The 25099-nt window shown below is 43.1% G+C and overlaps 1 protein-coding gene across 1 annotated transcript in view; it reads right to left on the bottom strand.

Annotated features, from left to right (window-relative positions):
* The window catches only part of PKHD1L1 (PKHD1 like 1), a 466042-nt gene extending 441210 nt beyond the window's left edge, over positions 1-24832 (bottom strand). The window contains exons 1-9 of the mRNA XM_078686145.1: positions 24753-24832; positions 24003-24056; positions 21493-21560; positions 21369-21411; positions 19812-19882; positions 19035-19145; positions 16902-17003; positions 16419-16687; positions 3681-3772 (exon numbers count right to left, since the gene is read on the bottom strand). Coding sequence (XP_078542271.1) covers positions 3681-3772; positions 16419-16687; positions 16902-17003; positions 19035-19145; positions 19812-19882; positions 21369-21411; positions 21493-21560; positions 24003-24056; positions 24753-24832 — 890 coding nt within the window. The remainder of the gene's footprint in view (positions 1-3680; positions 3773-16418; positions 16688-16901; positions 17004-19034; positions 19146-19811; positions 19883-21368; positions 21412-21492; positions 21561-24002; positions 24057-24752) is intronic.
* Between the last annotated feature and the right edge of the window lie 267 nt (positions 24833-25099).

The raw sequence follows: 25099 nt of genomic DNA on the forward strand, positions 1-25099 counted from the left end.
GGTCGACTTTGAAGCTGGAGAACCAGGTTTGAGTCTGGCAGGAGGCTTAAACCTCCTGTGAAATTTGTTTATATTGGGATGCAGATCCTCTGAGGATCCGACAGTCCCAGTGCTGAAATGTGATTGGCTGCCAACACTTCAACCTGGAAGTGTTGGCATCCATCTTGGGGCTTGGTTTCATCCGAGTCCCACCAAAAACTTTTAAAAAAGAGAGATGAGGCAGGGCAGGAGTACCCTGACCTACTAGGCCTCTTGGGGACCCCACCTGGGGCAAAAAACACTTTTGTTTTTATTTTCCAGAAGGAGTCATGTTGGATTCAGGGCTCCCAATGACAAAAAGGCTTCTGTGCTTCTCTAACATTTAGGCCCTGGATGGGCCAGGTCCTGGAGGCGTGCAAAATTTAAAAAAGGAGTGGGGCACCCAGGGCCCCTTCCTGAGGTTCCTTTAAGCCCCAGTGGCCAATATCTCCTTGGGGCTTATCTTAGTGTTACGGGGTACATGCGCCCCCCCCCCCCCCAGGCCTCAGAGACTACCACCTACCTGGCAGGGGCAGTTTAACTGTAATGAAATCAGGTACCTTGTGGCCCCCACGCCTCGGGAACCACAACTACCCCAAGGCAAGCAATATGGTAATGTGGGATCTTGTGGACCTCCCCTGGGGACCACCACCTCCCCGGGGCTAAAATACCTTTTTAAAAGTGGAGAATGCCACGCGGTCCCCCTCCCAGGCTATATACCACCAGGGGACCACCACCTTCCCAAGGCCAGCCCATGTTCACAAGAGGGTGAGAGCTGGCTGGCCCCCATCCTGGAGGCAATAATGGCTCTGGGCAAAACCACCCCCCATGGCTGGCTTCTGTTATGTCCCAGGATTCCCAGCCCCGAAACATAGTTGTTTGCTGTGGCTTGATGGGAGCTTTGACAGCTCCAGCCAAGTCAGAGCCAACGCTCCGCTTCCAGCAAGCGAGAGCTGTCAAAATGCTCTTGCTTGCTGGATGCAGAGATTTCGTCTTTTTTTATGCCTGCTAAAAGCAGGCATGGTTACAAACAAAATGATGGTTCCTGCACGGAGGGAGCTGCCTTTGTTTAGCTCCCTGCGTACAGCAGCAATACTGGCTCCTTGCCGAGAGCATGTGGGCCTTGAGGTCAGAAAAGAGCAGCGGGAGGTAGAATAAAGGTGAGAAACAAGCAGAAAGAGGCAGAAGAAAGATCAGTATGAGCAGAAAGAGGCAAAATAAATGTGGGAGACAAGTGGAAAGAGGCAAAATAATGGTGACACAAGCATAAAAAGGCTGAATAAAAGTCAGAAAATAGCAGGAAGAAAAAAAATTGAGGTCTGAAATGCACAGTAAGAAACAGAATAAAGTTAAGAAATGAGCAGAAAGAGGCAGAATAAATGTCAGAAACGAGTAGAAAGAGGCAAAAAAAAGGTCAGCAATGAGCAGAAAGAGGCAAGATAAAGGGAGAAACAAGTAGAAAGAGGCAGAATAAAAGTCAACAATGCGCAGAAACAGGCATGATAAAAGTGAGAAACGTGTAAAAAGCAGCAGAAATGAGCAGAAAGATGCAAAATAAAGTGAGAAACAAGCAGAAATAGGCAAAGTGAAGCTCAGCTGTGAACAGAAAGAGGCAGAATCAAGGTAGATCAAGGTCTGATAAAGATCTGATAAAGGTGAGAAATGAGCAGCAAGAGGCAAAATAAAGGACTAGGAGTGCAAATCCAGGGTGGCACATGTTGTACCCCCAACCCACCCGCATGCACCCTCAGGCCCAGGAGTAGCAGGGGCCCTGTTAGGGCCCCTTAAGTTTCCTTTCCCCTCTCCCATTTCACAGAAGGCGCAGTGAACAGACAGCTTGTACTATGCTCATCAGTGCTGCAGAAGCACCACCTGCATATTGCTGGCCCTGTCAGCTCTGCTCGGCCACACAAGATCTTTGATTGCGGCAGAGCCGGCAGTCTCGTGGTGGTCCAACTGCCACACTCATAATACTGTGGGCCAACCCGCAGTTTGGTGGCGGCTAGACAATCACCATGAGTCCGCCTTACTCGTAATCAGGGCCATATGCTCACAAACCCCTGAAGGCAGTGTGCTAAATGTTTAAGCACCAGGAATTCACTATTGGAGGCAATGTAACACTAAATTCACTATTTAAAAAATGCCATAACCGTATATCACTCAGCAACTCTACTCAGCGCCTTCCACCACTCTTTTCTCTCACATGACCGCTACAGGCCCTTGTATCATTCCAAAGTTGTAGTCATACTTATTGGCATGCTCTTTGCATACTGCCCAGAAGTTATTTATTTATTTTTTTTTTTTTTATGGAGTTTTACATAGCGCAAACTCGACCCAGTATCGGGTATCAGAGGACTTTACATAGCACCAGTTGCGTTACAACGAGGACACATTCATTTTTGTTAGGCACTGGGAGATTAAGGGGCAGATTTATGTTGCCTGACGTATCTCTGCAAATCAGCAGAGATGCGCCAGGAAAGATACGGCAGGCAAGTTTATCCTTGCGCCACCCATGATGCGCCACATTTACAATGCTGCGCACCATGGCGCAGGCATAAACAGATGCGTGTCGCATCTAGGGAGTGAATTCGGCGCAGTGCTGAAGTTGTGTTGCATGCGGCACGCAACTCCAGCACTTTTCCAACTTGCCCTATCTGTTAACATGGTGTGTCAAGCCTTACGCCTGCTTCAAGCAGGCGCAGGGTTTTGACGCATCAGCGTTAGTAAAGTGACTCATTGAAATCTTGTAGATTTCACTGAGTCACTTTCCAGGGGCGTTTCTGCGACGGAACGCCCCCCCCCCTTCGTGGAAACGCCCACATGAAACCTGACGCAGGTTTCATGTGGCGCAAGGCTTCACAACGTGACGCATCTCTCAGATGCGTCACGTTGTAAATACCCCGCACCATGGCGCATATTTAGCGCCGCCGCTGCGTCACAAAAGTGACGCAACCGCGGCTTAAAAGAGGCGCAAGGGGCTTGTAAATCTGCCCCTAAGTGATTTGCCCAAAATCACAGGATGTTCAGCGTCATTGCCAAGACTCAAACCCGGTTTCGAGGTTGACCGCCCTAGCCGTTAGGCCAACTCCTCTCCCCAAGTTATTTTCAGCAAGCAAAATATCGTACAGCAATGTAAATAATACAGTTAATTCCACCTATTTCACCTTTGCACACACTTCTTCTAACAGTGTCTCATAAATATACGTTCTCTTTTCCTATGGCATTTTATTTGTCCCGAAAGAATATGTTTGCTAACATTTTCTCTGAAAGGAACAAAAAAGACAGGTTCGCGCATATGTTTCTGACAGTCTCTGATTTCAAAGTAGCCCAGTTGTGCACACAAAATTCTGCATAACTAGTTACCTAGACAACGAATCCTGTCCCATCAGCCGTATAATCCAGTTTAAATGTTGTATTACCTTTTAACAGATTGAACAAACTGCTAAATATGAACGTATTTGCCTGTTGCAAATTAAATCCTAACTGTCTTGATCTCTATTGCAATTTTTATCCTAAATGCCTTGTAATATATTTTATTCATTATTTTCCGTATCGTTTTAGATTTTTTTAAATCATTTGCTACTCTTTTCTACTGTCTTGCTGTTGTAAAGTGCATAGCCTGAGAAATAAATGTAATAAATATCATTAAAATTACAACTTACCCTTGCCCTTCTTGAAGTGACAAAACAGCAGACTTCTGTGTGTCATAGTTGTAAAATTGATTAGCGGCACTATTCCCATAGGCAATCTTGACCTGATAACAGCGAAACAAGGACATTGTTAGTGTAAATCACCACAGCATTGCAGTTTCTACCACATTTATCAAGTATTTTTCAATGAATACTTGACTTGTGAAAGATTTTTTTGAAGCGTTTGCCATTCATGATGTTTTCTGGGGTTTGTCCAGAAAAGATATATCACAAGGAAAGAGATAAACCTGGGTGGAAAGATTAATTTCCTATCAAATCATCATGCACGTCTCAGGCATCGGAGAGAAAAAACCCAGTATTAATTCCAAATCTATTGTCACTGATAAGAACATGCAGAAGTCTCTCGGGAATTTGAACAGAATTTAAATTATCTTTTTTCTCATCAGTCTATTACATTTTGGTTTTCAGTCTCATAAAATTGCTTGGAGAGCTGTATGTCAAGGGAGTGTCTCGCAAATAAACACATGGCCAATATTGTTTAAAACTGTCCTTAATGACAACATGCCAGATGTACAAAGCAAGTTTTTGATCCCATTTGCTCCGATCCTGAGTTTGAGACCAAAAACTGGTGTTAGCAATGTACTATACACACTTAAGAAAGTGATAACTTTTTAACTTTTCGTAAAATGGGTTTAGAAATGGATAAGAAATCGATATTTGGAACAGCTTGTAGTAGTCGGACCTAAAGAGCGGTGGTAAACCATTGATAAGTTACCAACCCCCATATTGGGATGGTAACCCATTCGCAAAAGTCAAGGGGTTTTTAGTTAGCAGTAGGCAGTGGTTCATAAGATCGCTGCAAACTCTCAAACAAACAAAGAAAAAATTGCCCTTTCTTTTCTAATGCCGCCCAGCTTTCTGGCTGCATATAAAAAAAAGGTTTACCTTTGAAAGGCAATCACAAACATGGTGGTTTGCTGACTCAAGTAAGCCCCTATCCCTGTGATGGCCTCCAATCGTAGTGAGTTGCAATTTACAACATTCCTCATTAATATTCACGCGGTAGGCTGGATTTGGAATCACGATGACATGTCATTTTAAAAGCTGACCTATCATTACATAAGTTGGTTCTTAAAATGTGTTATTGGTCAAAAAAATACTGGACGCAAATTGCAAGGGAACTTGATCCTCCTCGGCCTTTTAAACTCTTGGATACCCCGTTGTCGGGATCGCAGAAGTAAATGGTGCCCTATTCAGTTGCGAAGGTCACTTGGGTAATAGGACGGATTAGTGAGGGCTCTTTATCCCTCAAGTTAAGTACTCCCATGGGTCTGGAATTCAAGCATAAAAGACTTTAAATGGTCTTACAAGAGCAGGAGATGCAAGAGTTTAAAAGGTCGAGGAGGATCAAGTTCCCTCAGAAAACTGGCCTGGTTAGAACTTTCCACAATAAGCATGCAAATGTCTATATATTAGACTCTTTAAACTGGGAGAGTGGTTGTATGATGTACAATTTTGGAAATACACAACATGCCTTTAATAATAATAAATAATAAGAAACCATACTGCCATCTTTGATCTGAAAGAGACGGCTGGGCTGAGGAGTTCTTACCTCACTGAACTTTTTAAACAATTTTTGCTATGAATTTGTGTGGAAGATTGTGTATTTTTCAGTTTTGTCCTGAAGAAGGAGGCAACGTAGCATAAATTCTATGAAATGTGCTGACATATTTCATATATGCAGGATCTGCCAAACATTGCAATATGGTAGGTGGAGAAGTGTGACTCACTGGTTAGAAGCGGCAGACCCTGAAGCAGAGGTCGGCCCAGGACCAGGGTTCAATTCCCGACGCGGCAAGGTCTTGGGTCAATGTCCGCGGACTCGATAATTCTCGCCTAGGTGCCTACGCTAACCATGGGTCCCACTATGCAACTGTGGGCAATAGCTTGCTTAATCTCCACAACGGCCCCTTCAGCGCCGGGGATGCCTGGCTTCACCTTGGGGGTGCCCAGTAGGAACCATCTCACAGGGAAAGCCAGGACGGGTTCCCCAGCGGTGTACAGCGCCAGGACACCCCGAGATGGGGTAACAGTGCGCTTTACAAGTATACTTACTACTACTAGGTGATTTTCCTTGTGAAACTACGCATAATATTTGTAATGATTATTGTATTGTATTGGTATTGTGGTATACTTATATAGCGCACCTGTCACCACCAAGGGCATCCTGGCGCTTTGACCCATGATCCAAGCAGAAGCAATAGCTCAACCCGTCCTAGGGAAAAGGTAAGTTTTCAGAGCCTTTCTAAAGGCTGAAAGATCCTCAAAACTTCTCAGGGATAAAGGCAGGGAGTTCCAGAGTTTGGCCGCCGCTACTCTGAACGAGCGACCACCCATCCTCACTCTCTGGAAGCGCGGAACTACAAGTAGCCTGGACGACGCGGAGCGTAAAGCTCGAGATGGAAGATACCAGGCAAACATTCGCTGCAGAGGGATTGGGCCCAGGCCATGGATAGCCCTGAACACAATACATCCTGCTTTATAGCGCACGCGTAGATGGACCGGCAGCCAGTGGAGTTCCTGCAACGCTGCTGTGGAAGAGCTGTGGTAGGGGCGGGAAAGGGCGAGTTTGGCAGCCATATTTTGCACCCTTTGAAGCTTGCCCATAAGTGTTAACGGGGCCTCCAGAAGCAGTGCGTTGCAATAGTCAAGTCGACTTAGGATGGTACTTCGCACTACTTCTGGTCTGGCTTGCTCAGGGAGAAGGGGTAAAACCTTGCGCAGCATACGGATCAGCATCATGCACGTTGCGGTAGTCTTATTCACGTGCAGATCCAGCTGCAGGTTGGGCCCAAACATGACGCCCAGATTGCGCGCCGATTGTGCCGCTGACACCGTCTCTGAGAAGGACGAAGGCCAAAAGTCATCAGGGAGATCTCGGGGAACTCGGTCAGTGGAGCAGTGCAGGACCTCTGTCTTGGTCCCATTGAACTGTAGCGAGTTCAAACGGAGCCATTCCGCTGTAGCCTGCATGCACCGGTGAAAAGTCTCCAGTGGGACTGCATCCTGTCCCTCCAGGGAGAAGACCAGCTGGGTATCATCCGCATAATTAAATGCGGAGATACCAAATGATTTAATGAGCTGGACTAGAGGGCGGAGGTAGATATTAAAGAGTATAGGGCTGATGGCAGAGCCCTGGGGTACTCCTTGTCCCACTCTCCGCTCCTCTGAGCTGAAGGGAGGTAGCGAAACCCGTTGCTGACGGCTGTCCAGGTAGGAGATTAGCCAGTCCATGGCCTTGTCTCTGACCCCGCATTCTTCCAACCTCGAAATCAAGGTAGGATGACTGACCGTGTCGAACGCGGCCGACATATCGAGCAACACCAAAAATGCTGCCCGACCACTGTCGACACTCGCCCGCAGATTGTCTAATACGGTCACCAATGCGGATTCCGTCCCGTGAGCTGGGCGAAAACCGAATTGCGTCTCATCCAACCAGGTGTTCCCTTCTAAGAAGTTGGACAGAGTGCAGGTAACCAACTTTTCCGAAATTTTAACCGGAAAAGGTAGCAGGGAGATTGGCCGGTAGTTAGAAAGGCACACAGGGTCAAGCGTAGGTTTTTTTAGGAGCGGAGATACCACTGCCTTCTTCCAACAGCCCGGTACAATCCCTGTTTCGAACGATTGGCAGCAGATGGCATGCAAGGGCTGGAAAAGATCCTCTTGAAACACCTTCCATAGTTTTGGAGGAAGAGGATCCAGAGGCGAGCCAGATGAAATCGTGAGGGCTAAACTGCCAAACTCCTCCAGAGAAGGGAGGGGAAAGCTACTCAGCTGGGGTCGACTGGCCACGATCGCCGGAGCTCCCAAGCTGAGAGCCGGATCCAGAAAGGGAGGAGAAAAACTACTCAGCTGGGGTCGACTGGCCACGATCGCCGGAGCTCCCAAGCTGAGAGCCGAATCCAGAGAGGGAGGAAAAAAGCTACTCAGCTGGGGTCGACTGGCCTCACTCGCCGGAGCTCCCAGACTGAGGGTCAAATCCAAGGCTGGGGGGAGCGAACCACTCAGCTGGGGTCGACTGGCCTCACTCGCCGGAGCTCCCAGGCTGAGGGCCGGATCCAAGGCTGGGGGGAGCGAACCACTCAGCTGGGGTCGACTGGCCTCACTCGCCGGAGCTCCCAGGCTGAGGGCCGGATCCAAGGCTGGGGGGAGCGAGCCACTCAGCTGGGGTCGACTGGCCTCACTCGCTGGAGCTCCCAGGCTGAGAGCCGGATCCAAGGCTGGGGGGAGCGAGCCACTCAGCTGGGGTCGACTGGCCTCACTCGCTGGAGCTCCCAGGCTGAGGGCCGGATCCAAGGCTGGGGGGAGCGAACCACTCAGCTGGGGTCGACAGGCCTCCATCGCCGGAGCTCCCAAGCTGAGGGCCGGATCCAAAGGAAGGGAAGGAAAACTACTCAGCTGGGGTCGACTGGCTTCCAACGCCGGCGCTCCCAAGCTAGAGGGCTGATCCGCTGGACGGGGTCGACTGGAGGGCGTGGCCGGAGCTACCAAACAGAGGTGAGCGACCCTCTGCAGGGGTCGATTGGCCATCTCCTCCGGAGCTCCCGCCTCAGTGGTGGAATTGACTGGATCCTGCAGACCCGCTAAGATTTTACGGATTTTCTCCTCAAAGGCATCAGCAAGTGAGTCACAAAGAGCTTGCGATGCCGGGACTGCACTAGCCACACAGGTAGGGTGGGCGAGGTCTCTAACAATTTTAAAAAGGGCCTGGGCCTTGTTTGGGGCCTGATTCAAGGTAGACTCAAGAAAGGACGCTTTAGCCGTCTTGATTTGAGCCTTGTATTTTTGCATAGCGGACCTAAACACCATTTTCTCAGAGTCTAAATACTGTTTCCTCCAGCCCCTTTCTGCACGTTTACAGTCCAGTTTAAGCTGGCGTAGTTCACTCGTGTACCATGGGCTAGCTCGGTTCACCCTTCCTCGTGACTTCCGAAGGGGTGCCAACTTATCCAGCGAACTCGATATAGACTGGCAGAAGATGGTATAACTCTCTTCAGCTGTGTTGCCAAGCTTAAAATCCTTACCTAGGATGTTCGGTAATGGAGAGGTTTTAAGGATTCGGGACCAAGGTCTCTCTAGCTTAGCTAGGGGTAGTCCGGCCTTTCGTGAAGTAAGGTCCTCAGAACAGAGGGAAAACATAATCAAAGAGTGGTCTGTCCAATACTGGCACTTGATATCAACTAATGATACCCACTGTGGGTCCGCAAACACTAAGTCCAGAATGTGGCCTTTTTGATGCGTGGAGGCGTTCACCAGCTGTTCTAAATTGATATCTGTACAGGCTTGGCTAAGGGAAAGAAATGCCTTGTCCAGCGGGCTGCCTGCCCACAGATTAAAATCTCCAAGAACCAATAACTTGGAGTGGGAGCTAGAGAGTTCATAAATCAGGTCAATAAGAAGAGATAAGGAGGGTGCCGGTCCCGGGGGGCGATAGCATAAAACACCCGAGCAGCATAACACCTCCTGCTGTTTAACTGTAAAACCCATTAGTTCAAATCCCGGTACTTCACGGATCATTAGCTGGGAGAGGGTCAGCGAGTCTCTATAGATATACCCGATTCCCCCTCCTCGATTGAGTGGGCGCGGAGTGTGACTGATTTTGTAGCCTGAAGGGCAGGCTAGGCCCAACTCGACCTCACAATCCGCCCGTGTCCATGTTTCTGTGAGAAAGAGGACATCGAGTTTTTCAGAATCGATGAGGAATGCTATTTCCGTGTAGTGCTTGCAGAGGGATCTGACATTAAGCAGGCCACAGGAAATTGGCCTGGAGATGAAAGGGCTGACCGATTCCTGACATGGTCTGAGTCTAAGTAGCTCAGCCCGAGTATAGACTAATCGAAGTGGGCCAGAGGGGCCAGAGGTAGCGGCCCTAAGCGCGTCCGTTGCGCGAACGGGCGCAAACGGGCTTACCTCTGGCGCACCTCCGGCGCCCCTACGGCGCCCCCGCTGCGCACCGTCGCTGCGCACTTGTCTAGCGGCCATCTTAAATGGCCGACGGGGAGTCGCGTGGGTCCTGGCAGGGCGAGTGTCTCTCCCTCACCCAAGATGGCGCTCAGAGTGGAAGGACCTTCTCCCCACTCCAAAATGGCGCTCGATTATAGCAGACCAGCATCACTTGAATAGACTTATGTGTACTTTCTTTTGTCTTCTACCTTTTTAAATTAATGTTGATTCTAATTTGGACATTTAATTGTAAAAACCTTTGCGCCAAATTTGTGGGGAAGGATTTATACATGTATATTTGAATTTTTGTAATGTGAAGCCTCCGTTTTATGTAAATACTGTTTTCATACACATAAGGGCCATGTGGAGATCTGTTATTGTATAACATATATGAGTAATTTTGAGAACGGATGTCTGCGTGGAACAAACACGGCATTAAAGCTCTGAGCAAATGTTATACTCACGTGGTATAATCTATGATTGTAGATCCTTGAGGTGTGATGTATGGCTCATAGTAGAATGTTTGAAAATGTATATGTCGATTTATTTGTTTTTCCAAGGATAGAATTATATTATTTTTGAAATGTTGTTCCATCCCTTGGATTTTGGGGCCTCTCTCTCTTATCTAATTTCATCCATGTGCAACAGGGTTTAGAAGCATGGCCTAGCCTCTGGCCAATCCCTACGCTCAGCACTCAGAGAGCAGCCAAGTCTTATTGCAGACCTAACCATAGCTACACAGGCACACTCGGTCCAGCAAAGTCTCAATCTCATCATGTAGGGTAGCTGGCTTCACTGAGGCACAAAGCAGAGGAGTCTGATGAGACCAGTCTATGGAAGTCATCTATTTGAAATCTAAATGGTCGATACATTTCCACAACTAAGGCACCCAAAGACCAATGGATGAGAATGTGATAAAACTAAACCCTTCCTCCCCCTCTCTACCTACCAGCAAGTACTTTTGATAAGGAATGAAGCTAGAAAGACAACACTTGGGAGAGTTGTAGTGATGGAGACATTGACAAGCTGTTGAGTGCAGAACCTGCTGACAAAAAAATGGCAAAGTAGTGTCTTATCTTCCATGAAAGAACTGCTGCAGGGACTACCACAAACCCTTACCACTAAAGCAAACACAAGAGAAGACAGAGTCCCTGGTAGAAATGCAAAATAATCCTCATGTCCTCTGCCAACCTGTCCATCTAATGCTCAAATTGAGGGCCAAACAACTCGGACATCAGAAAATGTAGATTAAAAAACAATACCCGCTGGGCTCAGTCCAGTTTCCAACACTGAATCCACACACAGCATCAACCACAGATGGAGGCCCCAGAAAAGACAGCAGCAACATAATTCATTTTTAAATCTAATAGCTGAGAGAAAGGAGACCTGTTCCTACATGAGGGCCAGCAAGGGAACAGAATTCTCCAATTTTTCATTATCTCACACAGAAACTGAAATTCTTCAGAAACAATTTGATCATATATGTAGTGTTATCACTATCACGCAGAGTAAATTTAGAGGCTAAATATATCCTTTTAAGTCGACTTTGGGTTCAGTAATTGCAGTTCTGTGGAATCCTCAGAAGCCAGTTCAGAACTGGATACTAAGCCAGAACAGTAGCCAGTAAGGCTTCCACTTCAGGGACAGAATGAGTCTTGGTATCAAACCCCTCTAGAGCATACTTATTCCCTAATATGATGGCCAACTTGTTGCATAGCCATCTATTCAACCAAAGTGATGAAAATGACTTAAAAAGTCCTTCTGCATAGACCCATCCACAGGCTCAGAGAACCCCAAGCTACCCTTCAGGTGCTCTACAGTTGCAAGGGAAAGAATGTGAAACAAGAAAGAAGCAAAGCAAAAAGCAATAACACTTTCCTTGCACTTATAGCCTCATAAATAGCAGAGACAAAAAGAGGCCAGATTGCTTCCACCTTTCATAAGGTGCCGCTATATCGAAGCCAGACAGTAGCTTTTACGACAGGCATGCCGTGGCATTGCACCAATCTAGAACAAAGTAGCCCATGTAAAACAACATTTGGAAAGCAATTACTATATATATATATACATATATAAATATATAATTATATACATACATATACATAGGTGTGTGTGTGTATATATATATATATATATCCACACACACACACCTCTGAATAGGGAGCCACCAACCCTACAGAGCCACCTCTTCAAAACGGGCACGGAGACGCCCGCCAATTTCACACTCCATGAAAGACACACAAGAGGCCCACTTCAGGAGACGGAGCTTTTCATTCAAGATTTTCAGCACAGCGCTTCCTATATATATATATATATATATATATAACCTACTGGTGGTTGCCAGTAGGTGGTTAAAGTTAGGACTTAGTTATTTGACTTGCCTAAAACTTCATGAAATTTCCCAAAACAGTGTCAAGGTAAGTTCTGGTCGTCATGGAAAGTTTTGGGGTGATCCGTGGAGTGGGGACAAATAATTTTAGGTGCACTCATAGAGACCTTTAGCCACACCTAAAGGCTGAACCGTTAAACAGACTTGCACCAAATTTGGCTGGGGCGTAGATGTTGGTTTAATGAAGTGCCTATTGTTTATTTGGTGTAAATCAGTTCAGTAGTTTTTGAGAAATGTACATTTAAAAATATAGTGATGTCTCTGGATGCAAAGTCTTCGGGAGAAAAGATGAGCTTGTGCAGGGAAATAAACAGCTCCGATTGGCTGCCAACACTTCAACCATGAAGTGTAGGCAGCCGTCTTGTGACTCGGTTGAACTGAGTCACAAGAAATAATGTATAAAAAGAAAGAAAAGGGGGCAGGGTAGAAACCCCCGACCCCCTAGGCATCGTCAGGGGGTCCCACAGGGACCATTAGGAGCAAAAAAGCATTTTTGTTAAATATTTAGGTGGGAATCGCAAATCCTGCCAAAAATTAAAAAAACAAGCCTGCGCCTTATTTAATTAGGCCCGCTGGTAGGGCAACTAAACATACTAATAGGGGCCACTTCCCTGGGGCTGAAGAGAAATAAAATGTGGGGCAATATTGTATTATAATGTATGGGGGCTCCAGCCCCCCACTGCCCTGGGGACCGCCACCTCCTCAGAGCACAAATCAAATCCCTAAGGGGGTTCATTGTGGACCTCCAGGCCCCTGGGACCACCACTTTCCCAGTGCAAAAGAGATGAAAGGAGGTGTGGCCCCCCTCCAGGAGCCCTAGATGGCCCTGGGCACCATGTTAGCAGCTCCCTCAGTCCAAAAGCAATTCCAGCTCCTGCAGGAGGCGGGGAGCTGGCAGGAAGCAGGGGCCCTCAGGTTCCCACTGCAGTCCCCTATGATCTGGCCATGCCTCGGGGAGGGAGTCCCTGGGGCAAAAGCGGCCCAGGAAGGGGGAGGGCACGCACGCCCCCTCTCCATTTTTTTTAAAAAAAGATGAAGGTCTAGTGAAATAGGCCTGAGGAGGGGGACCACATGCCCCCCTCCCCTTTTAAAAAAAATAGATAAATAAAGTCCTGGCATTGGGGGATAAGGTCCCCGGGCCAAAATTGGCCTTAGGGGTTCCACATTTCTTTGAAGACTTATCCTGGGCGGGACAGGTCCTGTGGGCCTACTTTTATTTTAGGGGGAGAAGGGGTAGTGAGAGGCCACCTTCCCTTGCCATTCTTGGCCCTAGGGACCACCACCACAGCCTTTATGAGAAAAAAGAGGCATGAAAGGGCCCCAGAGTCTACTAGCACCCAAGGGCCATGTTTATAATAATGAGGGGGGCATGCGGACCCTCTCCCGGGCTGGCCTATGTACTCTGAAGAAGGGGGGCCAAGGGACCCCCCCTGGAGTCTTTAATGGCCATGGGGACCACCCCCCAGGGCCATCTCCTGCTATGTCTTGCATGGCCTCCCTTACAAAAGAGGGCACAAAAGAGGGCACAAAAAGGGGCAGAAAGGCAAAATGGAGGGTAGAAAACCAAGCAGGAAAGGCAAAACATAGGCCTGAAAAATTAGCAGGTAAGGCTAAACAGAGGGCAGAAAAACAAGCAGAAAAAGGAAAAACCTGGGGGCAGAAAAATGAGCAGAAAAGCAAAACAAAGGGCAGAAAACCAAGCACTAAAGGCCAAACAGAAAACGGGATAGCGAGCAGAAAAGGTGAAACAGGGGGCAGAAAAAATGAGCAGGAATGGCAAACCAGAGCAGAAGAGGACAAAACAGAGGACACTCACACACCCACTCAGGGACTCACGTACCAACTCATAGAGCTACTCAGAGACTCATGCACACACTTACAACTGCACTCAGTTACTCACATACCCACTCACAGAACCACTCAGATACTCACACAGTTATAGTTATCTCAGCTAACTATAACATATTGCCCCGCAATGCACTGCTTCTGACCTCACATATTACATCACTCATGAAATGGTCAATGACATCACTGATGGCATGTAAAAAGATATCACTAATGACATCACTGAAGACATCATACACATAACCCCTCACACCCCTATACAACCTCTCACACTCACACATGCACACAAACACTCACATACCTATTCATAGACCCATACATGTACTCAGACAACCACTCACTCATCCATAGAGCCACTCACACACAAAGTTACTCACTCATATAGCCACTCACACTACCACTCACTCATCCATAAAGCTAGTTATATAAGCAGTCATTCATCAATATAGCCACTCACATATAAACTCACTCACCCATACAGCCTCTCAACACAGCCACTTACTCACCCATAAAAGCACTCACACACTTACACACCCACACACATGCCCATTCACACATCTACTTACTCACCCATACAGCCATTCACATAATACTCACTCTCCAATTCAGCCACTGACACACCAACTCACTTAACCAAACCCCACACTCAGTCACTCACTCACTCACTCATACACCCAGTCACTCACTCTTACAGCCATTCATACACCAATTCACTCACCCATAAGATCACTCACTCCCACACCAACTCGCCCACCAATACAGCCACTCACACAGCCACTCACTCACCCATACAGTCTCTGACACACCCACGCACTCACCAATACAGCCACTCACCCAGCCACTTACTCACCCACACAGCTACTCATACCCCTACCCATATACCCATTACACCCATATAGCCACTCACACACCCAGTCACACACCCATACAGCCACTCTTACACAGAATCAGACAGCCTCACAGTCAGTCAGAAAACATATGTTGAAATACTAACACTCATTAGTAGTACTGAAAGAATTGTAATTTAAAGCATGCAACAGCTTAGTATATATCTTTAGGTCTCAGAAACTTAACAGAACACTTATACTCACTAGATGATGACATCAGTGATGTTATTTGAGATTTTATTAGTGATGTCACTGACCATGTCATAAGTTATGTAATATGTGAGGTTCTAAGCAGTGCATTGCAGGGGCGTAAGTAACTATACCTGCTGAATTTCAATGGTTTTGTATGAGTGAAATCTGAGCCTAAAGTCCTTACATATATATCTATATATATATCGATATCTATATAAATATTCCAAACACAGTTCAGTAGTAAGGGGCTAAACCGTGAACAAGCCGAAAGGTGAAATGCGTTGTTAGAGAGCAGTTTCTGCAATAAATGAATTAGGCATCTTGGAATGTCCTGGATTTTTCTTGACTGAGAGAAGGGATATATATATATATATATATATATATATATATATATGAACTTTCACCCAGCACAGCAGCTGCTGTGCACATGCACTCCAAATTCCAGCCTTCACGCAATTCAGAGTCTTCAAGACGGCTTATTTACGGTTTCACATGTTTATTGCGGTTCCAGCATATGAAACGGAATCATTAAACAAACCCATCGCGTTTCGGCGATAAAACACTCGCCTTGGTCACGGGTTGGTAACTTGTTCACAAACAATTCATTAAATAAACTTAATAAGTTTAATACTGTGACTCAAATTGAAACAGATGCCATACATAGTGACTATGCACATTAAATGGGAAATTTTCGTATTGAATATTTACTCCTCTGTAAGATGGCCACCAACAAATTAGTTCCTTGTCCTTTGTTTATGTCTAAAGTTAGACTGAATTGATCACATGAGCACTTTTGAAAAAATTGGAAACTTTATTTAATGCATTGTTTGTGAACAAGTTACCAACCCGTGACCAAGGCGAGTGTTTTATCGCCGAAACGCATTGGGTTTGTTTAATGATTCCGTTTCATATGCTGGAACCGCAATACACATGTGAAACCGTAAATAAGCCGTCTTGAAGACTCTGAATTGCGTGAAGGCTGGAATTTGGAGTGCATGTGCACAGCGGCTGCTGTGCTGGGTGAAAGTTCACATTATACAGGGCAACCTCCGTCCCTGAGCAGCCAAAGTCTTTCCACAAATGACGAAAGCAGACCCGATTTCTGTGCTAATTCAAGGTGTTTTTATTTCTCCAGCCAGCCAGCCAGCCGCCATATATAAATATAGATATAGATAGATATAGATAGATATAGATAGATATAGATATAGCTATATAGATATATATCTTGCTGCAATGACTCTGTTTCTTCTCTGATAAACTCTATTTGCTTTACTGCAAACCTGTCATGCACATATTGTAGACAAATATTTGAAATTAATCAGTGTGTGTTGTATAATTTCAGAATAACCACTACTTCGTCTACAAATGTATATTTTAAAATCATAAGATAACAAGTATTTAAAGAAGAATTGTAAATTTGCCCGGCATGTGTACCTTATCCTGAGGATGTCCGGTCTGGCTAAAATAGAGGGCAAAGCGGTCGTCTCCTTTTATGAAGAATGTGTAATTATCTGACTCTGGAGGCACAAAGAATCCACTAAGACGAGCAACAAATCCATTACGGCCTGAGGGCCACTTGTATGAAGCTGAATCGACCCATGATGCACCAGCATAGCCCGTGGTGTTTTCATTGTACATGAGTGCATCTTCTAAGCGAGAAGGGTTGCTATTGTTCCACAATTCAAGCATGAGTCCTCTGCCACCTAGAAAGGGGAAGAATAAAGACATCATATAAACTATTTGTACTATTAATTTGTTTTGTTTTATAAATGTGCACCTACAAATCAGAGGATTACTCCTGACTTTGAAATATGATGTTTGAGGTTAAGTATTTTCTGTAGAATGAACTAATACCATCCATTCTGGGATTGTCTCATTTTTATAAAGGGTAATACAGGGAAAATTTAGCACACTTGCCTGGAAACAGAGTTATGAAGTCAAATGAGTCTCCTGTTGGTTTTGAGGGAGCCGTGCATGTTATTCTGGTATCTGTAAGAGCTTCGACATCACAACTTTGTCCTGTAAAGATGGTAAAGTTAAAATATTATTTGTAGACTGTGCAGAATCTGATAGTATGCTGAGCACAGTAAGCAATATTCTTTCGAATGGAACACTGTAATAATGTGTAAGTCATATGTGCCCTTTTTATATTCCTTATAAACAACCAAAAGAATGTCTTGTTTTGTAATGCAAAAGGAATCTCTGATGATCATCTGGACAATTAATTATGAATTTAACATCGAATTAAGGGAAAGCTGGGGTGGTATGGTGATTTACTATTGAGTAGTTGAGAAAAATATGGGAAAAACTGATGCGCGCTTTTGTGAAAATTACCATTTGTTCCGGTAGAAATGTGGATAACTAATCAGGAAAAGGGTTACTAAACATTTTGTGGACTTCCCTGCGATGACTGCAGAATTTTAAAAATTCTATAAACATTTTAACTATTCCTGCAGGATTTGTGCAGTTTATGGTTTACATATTTGAGCAGATGTACTTGTAGAAAATTAATTTGCATAGTACTTTTTACATTTTGGCTCCTGTGCTCTACCAAAATGGTATCCATTTATTCTCGCAGTACTTTCTACTCTACTCTGGGACTTGTCCGGCTGCCTGTCAGAGACTAAAGATGACAGTGGATAATAATGAAATAGTAATGCCAAACCTATTATAATGAAATAATAAAAGTTCTTCCTACCCTGTCTATTTTGGTCAGTTATGGAACAGTTTAATATGATATTTCAATGTAGAACAACAGGACTCTTAAGACAGGGACCAACCATATACCAACTGCAATCTATATAAATGCTCATGATAACACAGGTCCAATGATCATAAAAGTAAATATGTATGAGTTGGTGTACTGAAACTGTTGGAAACATGCAGAAAGAAACATAGTAGCATTGAAAAAAATATGTTGGCAAATAAGATTGGATAAGTACAACAAAAGAGTTTGACAGGTACTCTATGCTGTGTCAATTTCAATTTACGTTTATTAAGACAATGCCTTAGAATTAGGATACACAACCTTAACTTTCAAGGACTGTGAACACTTGTAGTGACAATTACCATTTAATAAAACAGAAATACCCATACCATCATACAATAAGGTGGTGGAAAATATAATTGATTTCACAGCGCATAAATATTTACCTAAAGATAGAACAACAATTAAAAGTCACATCTGACTAATCAGCTGTGAGCTTCAACATGAGTAAAAGTACAATGAAAAAAATTAGGACAAATAAATCTACAGGAATAGATTAAATAATGGATAGGCACAAATTAAATACCATGTTTCAAACTTTACATATTTGTCCTAGACATTGAATTTTCAAGCTGATATTAATCCTAACTGCAAACCCCAGGCTCTAAGAATGTAGTCACTTAAAAGAAAGCCTGTCTCAATTTGGATTAACCCCTCAAAGACCTTTGTCAGTTTGTGTAAGACTTTGCTAGCTCTGCTATGATTGTGTTACACCTTTTTGCCACACTTTGCAGCACATCTTAAGTGCTGGATAACTTCCAATTCCTAAAGAGTAAGTGAGCTGACATGGACACGGTCAAGTTTGGCTCAATATCTGCTTTGAAGTTAAATAGAATGGCAACTTAAAAGCTTGAAACATTGTATTTACCAGGAGGGAGATCAGTCATTTCAGGATCTTCCAACCCCTTCCAAACTACTCTAATATCCACATTTATGAAGGACAATGACAACAACAATAAGATATTTCAATAGATGTGGAGGATAAGGGATCTCAGAGAACATGGAAATTGCAGTTCTATTTGTTATCTGGTACTCTTTACTTGAATGATTGTGGTCAGAGTTCTTATGCTGCTAAAATGTAACATTCACTGATTTCAGGATTGACTCATGTTTCATAATACTGTAAACAATAAAGAGCTTGCACAAGATTCATATAAAATGATAAGAAATAGAAAGTATTATTGCAGTGTACGATTACGTTCGAAGAGGGTGCCCTTCGCATAATGCCCTGTAGGAAGGAAAAGCTGAGGACAGAAAGAAAACATATACAACAAGGAACATACCTCCAAGGAGAACACTAACAGGCTGATCTGTGTCATCAAAATACTGGCCAGTTATTGTAAGCAGATTTCCACCCTGGATACTTCCAGCAGAAGGTGAGATTCCAGAGACAACTGAATAGAAAGTTCATAAGAGGCGTCAACATAATAAACGGTTGGTTATAAGGTACACATTTACTTATTCCTTTTAAGCTAGCAAATGTTTTATAAAATCTAGTGGTAAGAGTTACATCTTTACCTGTATCTTTAAATATGTCCTATGTTCTAACTGTCAAACCAGAAGCGAACAAGAGTTAAAGTGAATCTAAGGTCACATGGGAGACAATTAAGGTTCAGTGCGTGAAAATGTGCATCCCCAGAAAAAGTGCTACATGCACTGTTGAGTGTGTTGCTTGAGTTTCAGAAATCTATCTTAACAAATGCTAGATAAACATTTGATTCAGTACTTCTGTTTTTTCTGCAACACCTATTATATTTGGTCATCTATAATTTTTTTGCGGGTTTTTACTCCGCCTCCTTGCATTTCTTCCTAGTGAGAATTCCTGTTGGAGAGGCACTAAAAGCTGCCAATAAAATTAAGTTTCTTTATTCACAAGCATTGATTTCAAATTACATTAAGTGACGTAACCTTACATAATAGACTATTTTTGAATTGGCAATATTTATGGTTCTTTGATTATAGAAAATGTTTGAAGTCTCCCCTCTCATTTCCTAAAAATCAGTAAATGCTTGCCAGCACTGATAGGATGCCTGCAACGAGGGAGAATGCTAAATACATACCTGCATAGGTCTGAAACATTGCAATCTTGTTCATTGAAGACACAAAATAAGTATTCAGCTGTGGAGCACTCCTGTGGGAAACAATAACATGAACAACGTTTAGATCCAAAATCATCTTATCAATCACTCATAATAATGAGAATAATGTAAATAATTGTTCAATCAATACTTTTCAAAGTCTTATTTATAAATAAATGTAACAAATTAAAGTGTTCATATTTATATTTTGAGGTACACTGTTCTTTAAATGACAGACGTTTACCAAATTAAAGTTCTACATACTCATGCCATAGCTTCTGAAATGGTTCTCAGATCTCCAAAAAGATCTATCAGGCTACACAAATATGTGACTATGCCTTTTGAAAAAGATAAAGGGCTGCTTTAGCATCTTCAAGAACATTTGGAAAGGAATTGCACCACCTGTACAAATTGTCAGAATCGTGGAACAAATACTAACCAATTTAGTGAGCTGTGGGGCACAATAAAAGTTATTATTCCTCCTAAAAGAATAGATCTCCTTATAGCTGCCAAGCCATCCATAACTATGCCTGCATATACGAAATGGAGCTAAGTACACATTGCCAAGTAGAATTTTGTAAGTGTTCTTGGTGATGGCATGATCTTCCCAATATATAGCATGGCACTCTTTTTAATATTATACAAAAGGGGTGGGTAGGGATGGGTTGCACCCATCCCGGCCCACCCCCATTGAGCACCCATCTATACAGACTTGCAAGGCACCATTCAGGGGTGACTTAGTTTATGTATAAAGGTGATTCTTTCTAGATTGCAAAGGCACTTTTCCTTACCAGGTGTTACTACATTACTTTTGAACAGCAGCCCAGCCAGGCCACAGTGGTGCTTTCTGGAGCTGTACATTCATATATATTGGTGGTGTCAATACGCACTGCAGCCTACATATGACATTGAATTTCCTCGTCCCTGGTGCATTTCTTCAACATCTATAATGGCTTTACACAAAAGTTAAATAAGACAATTCAGTGAAACCATTGCATCGTCATGTTTGGCAGAGTCTTTGTGTGATAATAATACATATTACATGCAAGCTAGGCCTGAATGCATGTAAATGTGGTTGCATTTAATATTAAGATAATTAATTGAACAGATACAAGGCCCAGAAGAGCAGATCAACCGAATGAATGGGGATGCTAACAGTGTGTGCTCTTTAAACACATGTTCTCTTCGAAAATGCAACGTTTTGAGGACCACAGCGAAAAAGTAGGTCTTTTCTTATAGTGGTTTTAAGGTTTTTTAATTAATGATAATATCCGTGAGAACCTACTGAATTTACGGACACTTGCAGAGTATGCTTGCATTTACCTCCCATTAGTCCTATTTTCAATACCTTATAAAAAAGTAATTTGTCTCTTTAAAACATGTACTTATTTTTGAGGGGGTAAGCAATACAGTGAAAACATAACAGCTCGCCCTCACAAAGAGAATACACAAATAGTACCACCATTGAAACTGAAAAACAAAATGTTACCCAAACATTAAAGAACTGATTTTATTTTTAATATCTGAAATGTGGTTTACCGTCCGTATTGAGCATCCAGAATGAAGCTGGCATTATGATGGCCTGTGAAAATAAATAACAATAGAACGTTTAATATGGTATTTCTTCAGAACATAAAAAATATATCTAAAAATTGCCACTTACCAACATATGTTCCAGTCATTTTACAAATAATGGTTCCCATATCATAAGAGGTAAGCTGTAAACCATATCTAAAGGAACAAATCAAAATATTTAACAAATGCATTTTCTGTATACTGTTCTCTGTATTCTGTAATATAATGAACAAGAGTAGAGTTTACACAGGAACTTCTTTTGAGTTGTCAATTACTACACAAACTATTCACCAAAAATATTTAAACAACATAAACGCCCAGCCGCGGTCGGTAGTGACAGTACCTGCAGGGCGGTGACGTGGTTAGGGGAAGAGGCAGGTTGGGGGGTAGTAATCTAGGGATTACGGAGGTTTACAGGTAAGTAAACATATAAACAAATAAAACAAATGTCGTTACGCGCACTGCATCGCATTTGTGGATGCAGTGCACGCAACAAAATTATTTATTTATATGTTTACTTACCTGTAAACCTCCGTAATACATAGATTTCTACCCCCCACCCTTCCCCTCCCCCTCCCCCTCCCCATGTCACCGCCCGGCAGGTACTCCCACTGCCGACTGCGGCTGTAAACACCTATGCACCAGCAATGTTGAAAGTACAATCAATCCACCAGATGTGTTTGGCCTCAGAAAACATTCGAGAGCAAAATATTTACAGGGTCAGTAAAAAAATCCTAATCAATTTTAAGTGGCCAAGTTGCATTGAAAGAGGTTATACCTGTGTGATTGTCACCTTTCAACTAAAAATATAGCTTAACCCTGTTATCATTAGACTATCTCAACTCTTAACCCTACAGAGGCTTTTGATAAAAGGTAGAATAATGTGATCCAGCACAGTGATTTTCAGAGTTATATTACACTTGTCTTCATGTAACAGAAACTTCTGAGCTGTGCATAGGCAGGGCAAGGGCCCCTTAATGGACCTTTGTGTTTAACTTTCCAAATAGTTAATTGGAAAGTTTTTTAATAGGATTTTGGTCTTAAAGTACATGGATCACATTACACTTTTTATGGAGAGAATGTAAAGATAAAGGGAATGTAACAAATACATTTAATTTAGCCATGTGGAGGGTGGGATGATCTCCCAACCTCCATGGGTGGTCAACACAGCTTGTTGCCATCCCTGACGTATTTTCAGGGTTCATAATACACACTGGGCATGTCTTTGCTATTCACATTTGCATGGTTGTTTTACCTTTTTTCTGAGTATGGAAAAAGAGGATATCACATTTTTCAAATACTACCCATGAATTCATGGGCTACAGACATGATAATGAAAGCCATGCCAACAACTATTTGTATAGTTAATTTTTCTAAAACTACTAAATGAATTTACACAAATCAAGCAAAGGTGCATGTTTGATTAAAGGTCTACTTTCATAGCAATTGTAGTTGTTTTCAGTTCTGCTTTGATTTCTATAGCACAAAGGATGACATTTCAAAAGACAACAACTTGTTCTTGAAACGTGTTGTGCAGAGCATAAAAAAGGCAGCAAAGGAATAGCAAAAATCTATTTCATATGATACAAATTGATAAACATAAATACAAAGTACACTAATGAAAGCAAGATTAAAGTGAAGTGATGGTTAGCTTTGGTTATAGCACCTAAATATATATTTTTAAAGTCAGAAAATTACTTAAAAAGGCAGACTTAAAGTGCAGGTATGGTTATGAATTAAAACTAGAAAAACACTGCTATTGGCACGTTATGGTAAACTTCGTGATCCAAAACTCACATAACACCCACAACAACCATATCTCAAATTCAATGTTCATGACCTTAGACTTGATGTGACAGATGCAATCATAAATGTTGTAAATAATCTTACACATGAGGTTGCCTATCATAATGCCCGTACTCCTATGAAAGTTATATATTTGAATTTGGTATGAATTATTGGTGTAAGTATGTATTTTAATTTAATTTGGTTGTGCTCTGGTGTTGATGCTTGTCAGTATAAATATTGTGAGGTCATGAACATGGCACTGTTGGCCGCCAAACCCCAAATCAACTGATAATTTGGGTGATTTGTAGTTGCAATTAAGAGGTTCGGCTTGGCATACTTATAGCAAATAAGCAATTTTAAGCTATACTGCCACATTAAAGGTAGAGGGACGAATGTTTGCAAGTTGTCTAACAACTGGCAATCATTCGGGGGCAGTGTTCCAACCCATTGCTCTTTTGGCCACGTGCCTCTTCAGTTTGGACCCAGCCATATGCAAATCAGTCTTGATTCTGCTCCAATAGGAACCGTCCTGCCAGGTCAGGTCCTCCCTGAATCAGAACACAGGCAACTCAAGACTACTTTCATCCTGATTGGGGCTCTTCAGTGGCCTGTTGATTGGTTTCAGTGGGTTAGTGAGCACGGGATCCACATCTGGGTGATGTCAGAGATTTATTTGTATGCACCAACCATGCAGTCTTGTGAGAAATAGTGTGCACATATTACATATTAATCAGCAGTAATAATGCAAATAAACCACTTTGATGGTCCTAAATAAGCAACCTGTTATAGATGTGTGTGCTTGGTACTTACAGAGTATCTGAGTTTGGTACAAGCAGTTCACAAGGCATTCCACCAGCATAGGTTCTGAAAGAGGTAGACAGTTAACATACTTAACAAGTTCGATTGCCCATGATGCAAAATGGTGTTCATAAGAAATTTATTAAGTTACAAAAATAGATTCACATTTACATACCCTCCAGTAAGTAAAGTAACTAAACCAAATGTTTCATGCAGTAGCATCCGTATATGCTAGTAGTTAGAAATACATTGCTTGCCAACTTAGATTGAAAACTATTTAAAATAGCGCTTGAAGATGTAGTTTCTGTTATTAGATGCCTATGTGACAAAGATGGCTGTGATTGCGTTAGGTGGCAACAGACCTTACAAATCTGGGAGACTTTAGGTACCAGGGATAATGCAGTCCGATTCTATCTTACAGCAGATATCATTGAATATTGCATATAGTATATGCTGTAGATATGTAGGTGTGCAGAGAGTATTATGCTAGTTGTTACTATCGTGATTTCAGTTACGTCGGACTGTGGTGATAATGTGTTTTGCACTTTAGTAATAAATGTGGCAATGTGTGATTATTAGTACACTTGTACTAAGTAACATACGTTTTTGTGGCACATTTATTTTCTTTGGCACAACATTAACCTATTTACTCTGAACCATCAGATGTGATCACTAATTAACGACAAATGCATTTTAATACAGATATTTAATGCAGAACTGTGGTGATTTACGGAGCACTTCAATACTGTAAGTATAACTTACCTCAAAATTCGGACATTTAATCCATTAGAACTGACGGCGGTGTTGCTGCCATAAACATCAGTTAGAATCCTTCCGCTCATAGTGATCATTGAACCTGCAACATCACATAAATTAAAATATTAATAATCATTCCAACATGGCCATTGCCTGACTCTGGGTGAGAGCGATTCCTATGTTGGTGGATAAGAGAAGAGGGCCGTCTAGCCATTGTACTGCGGGCAGTCCACGCACTAGGGACTGGTGTGCTCCCAGGGAAACCACGATAGCAAGAGCAGGCCACTAGGGTGAAATCACCTGGCAACAGAGATCTTGCAAACAATCCTGTTAGCAAACAGCAAAAGAGCACA

This window comes from Lissotriton helveticus, chromosome 4_1 (genome assembly GCF_964261635.1).
Source record: "Lissotriton helveticus chromosome 4_1, aLisHel1.1, whole genome shotgun sequence".
In the NCBI taxonomy this organism is placed as follows: domain Eukaryota; kingdom Metazoa; phylum Chordata; class Amphibia; order Caudata; family Salamandridae; genus Lissotriton; species Lissotriton helveticus.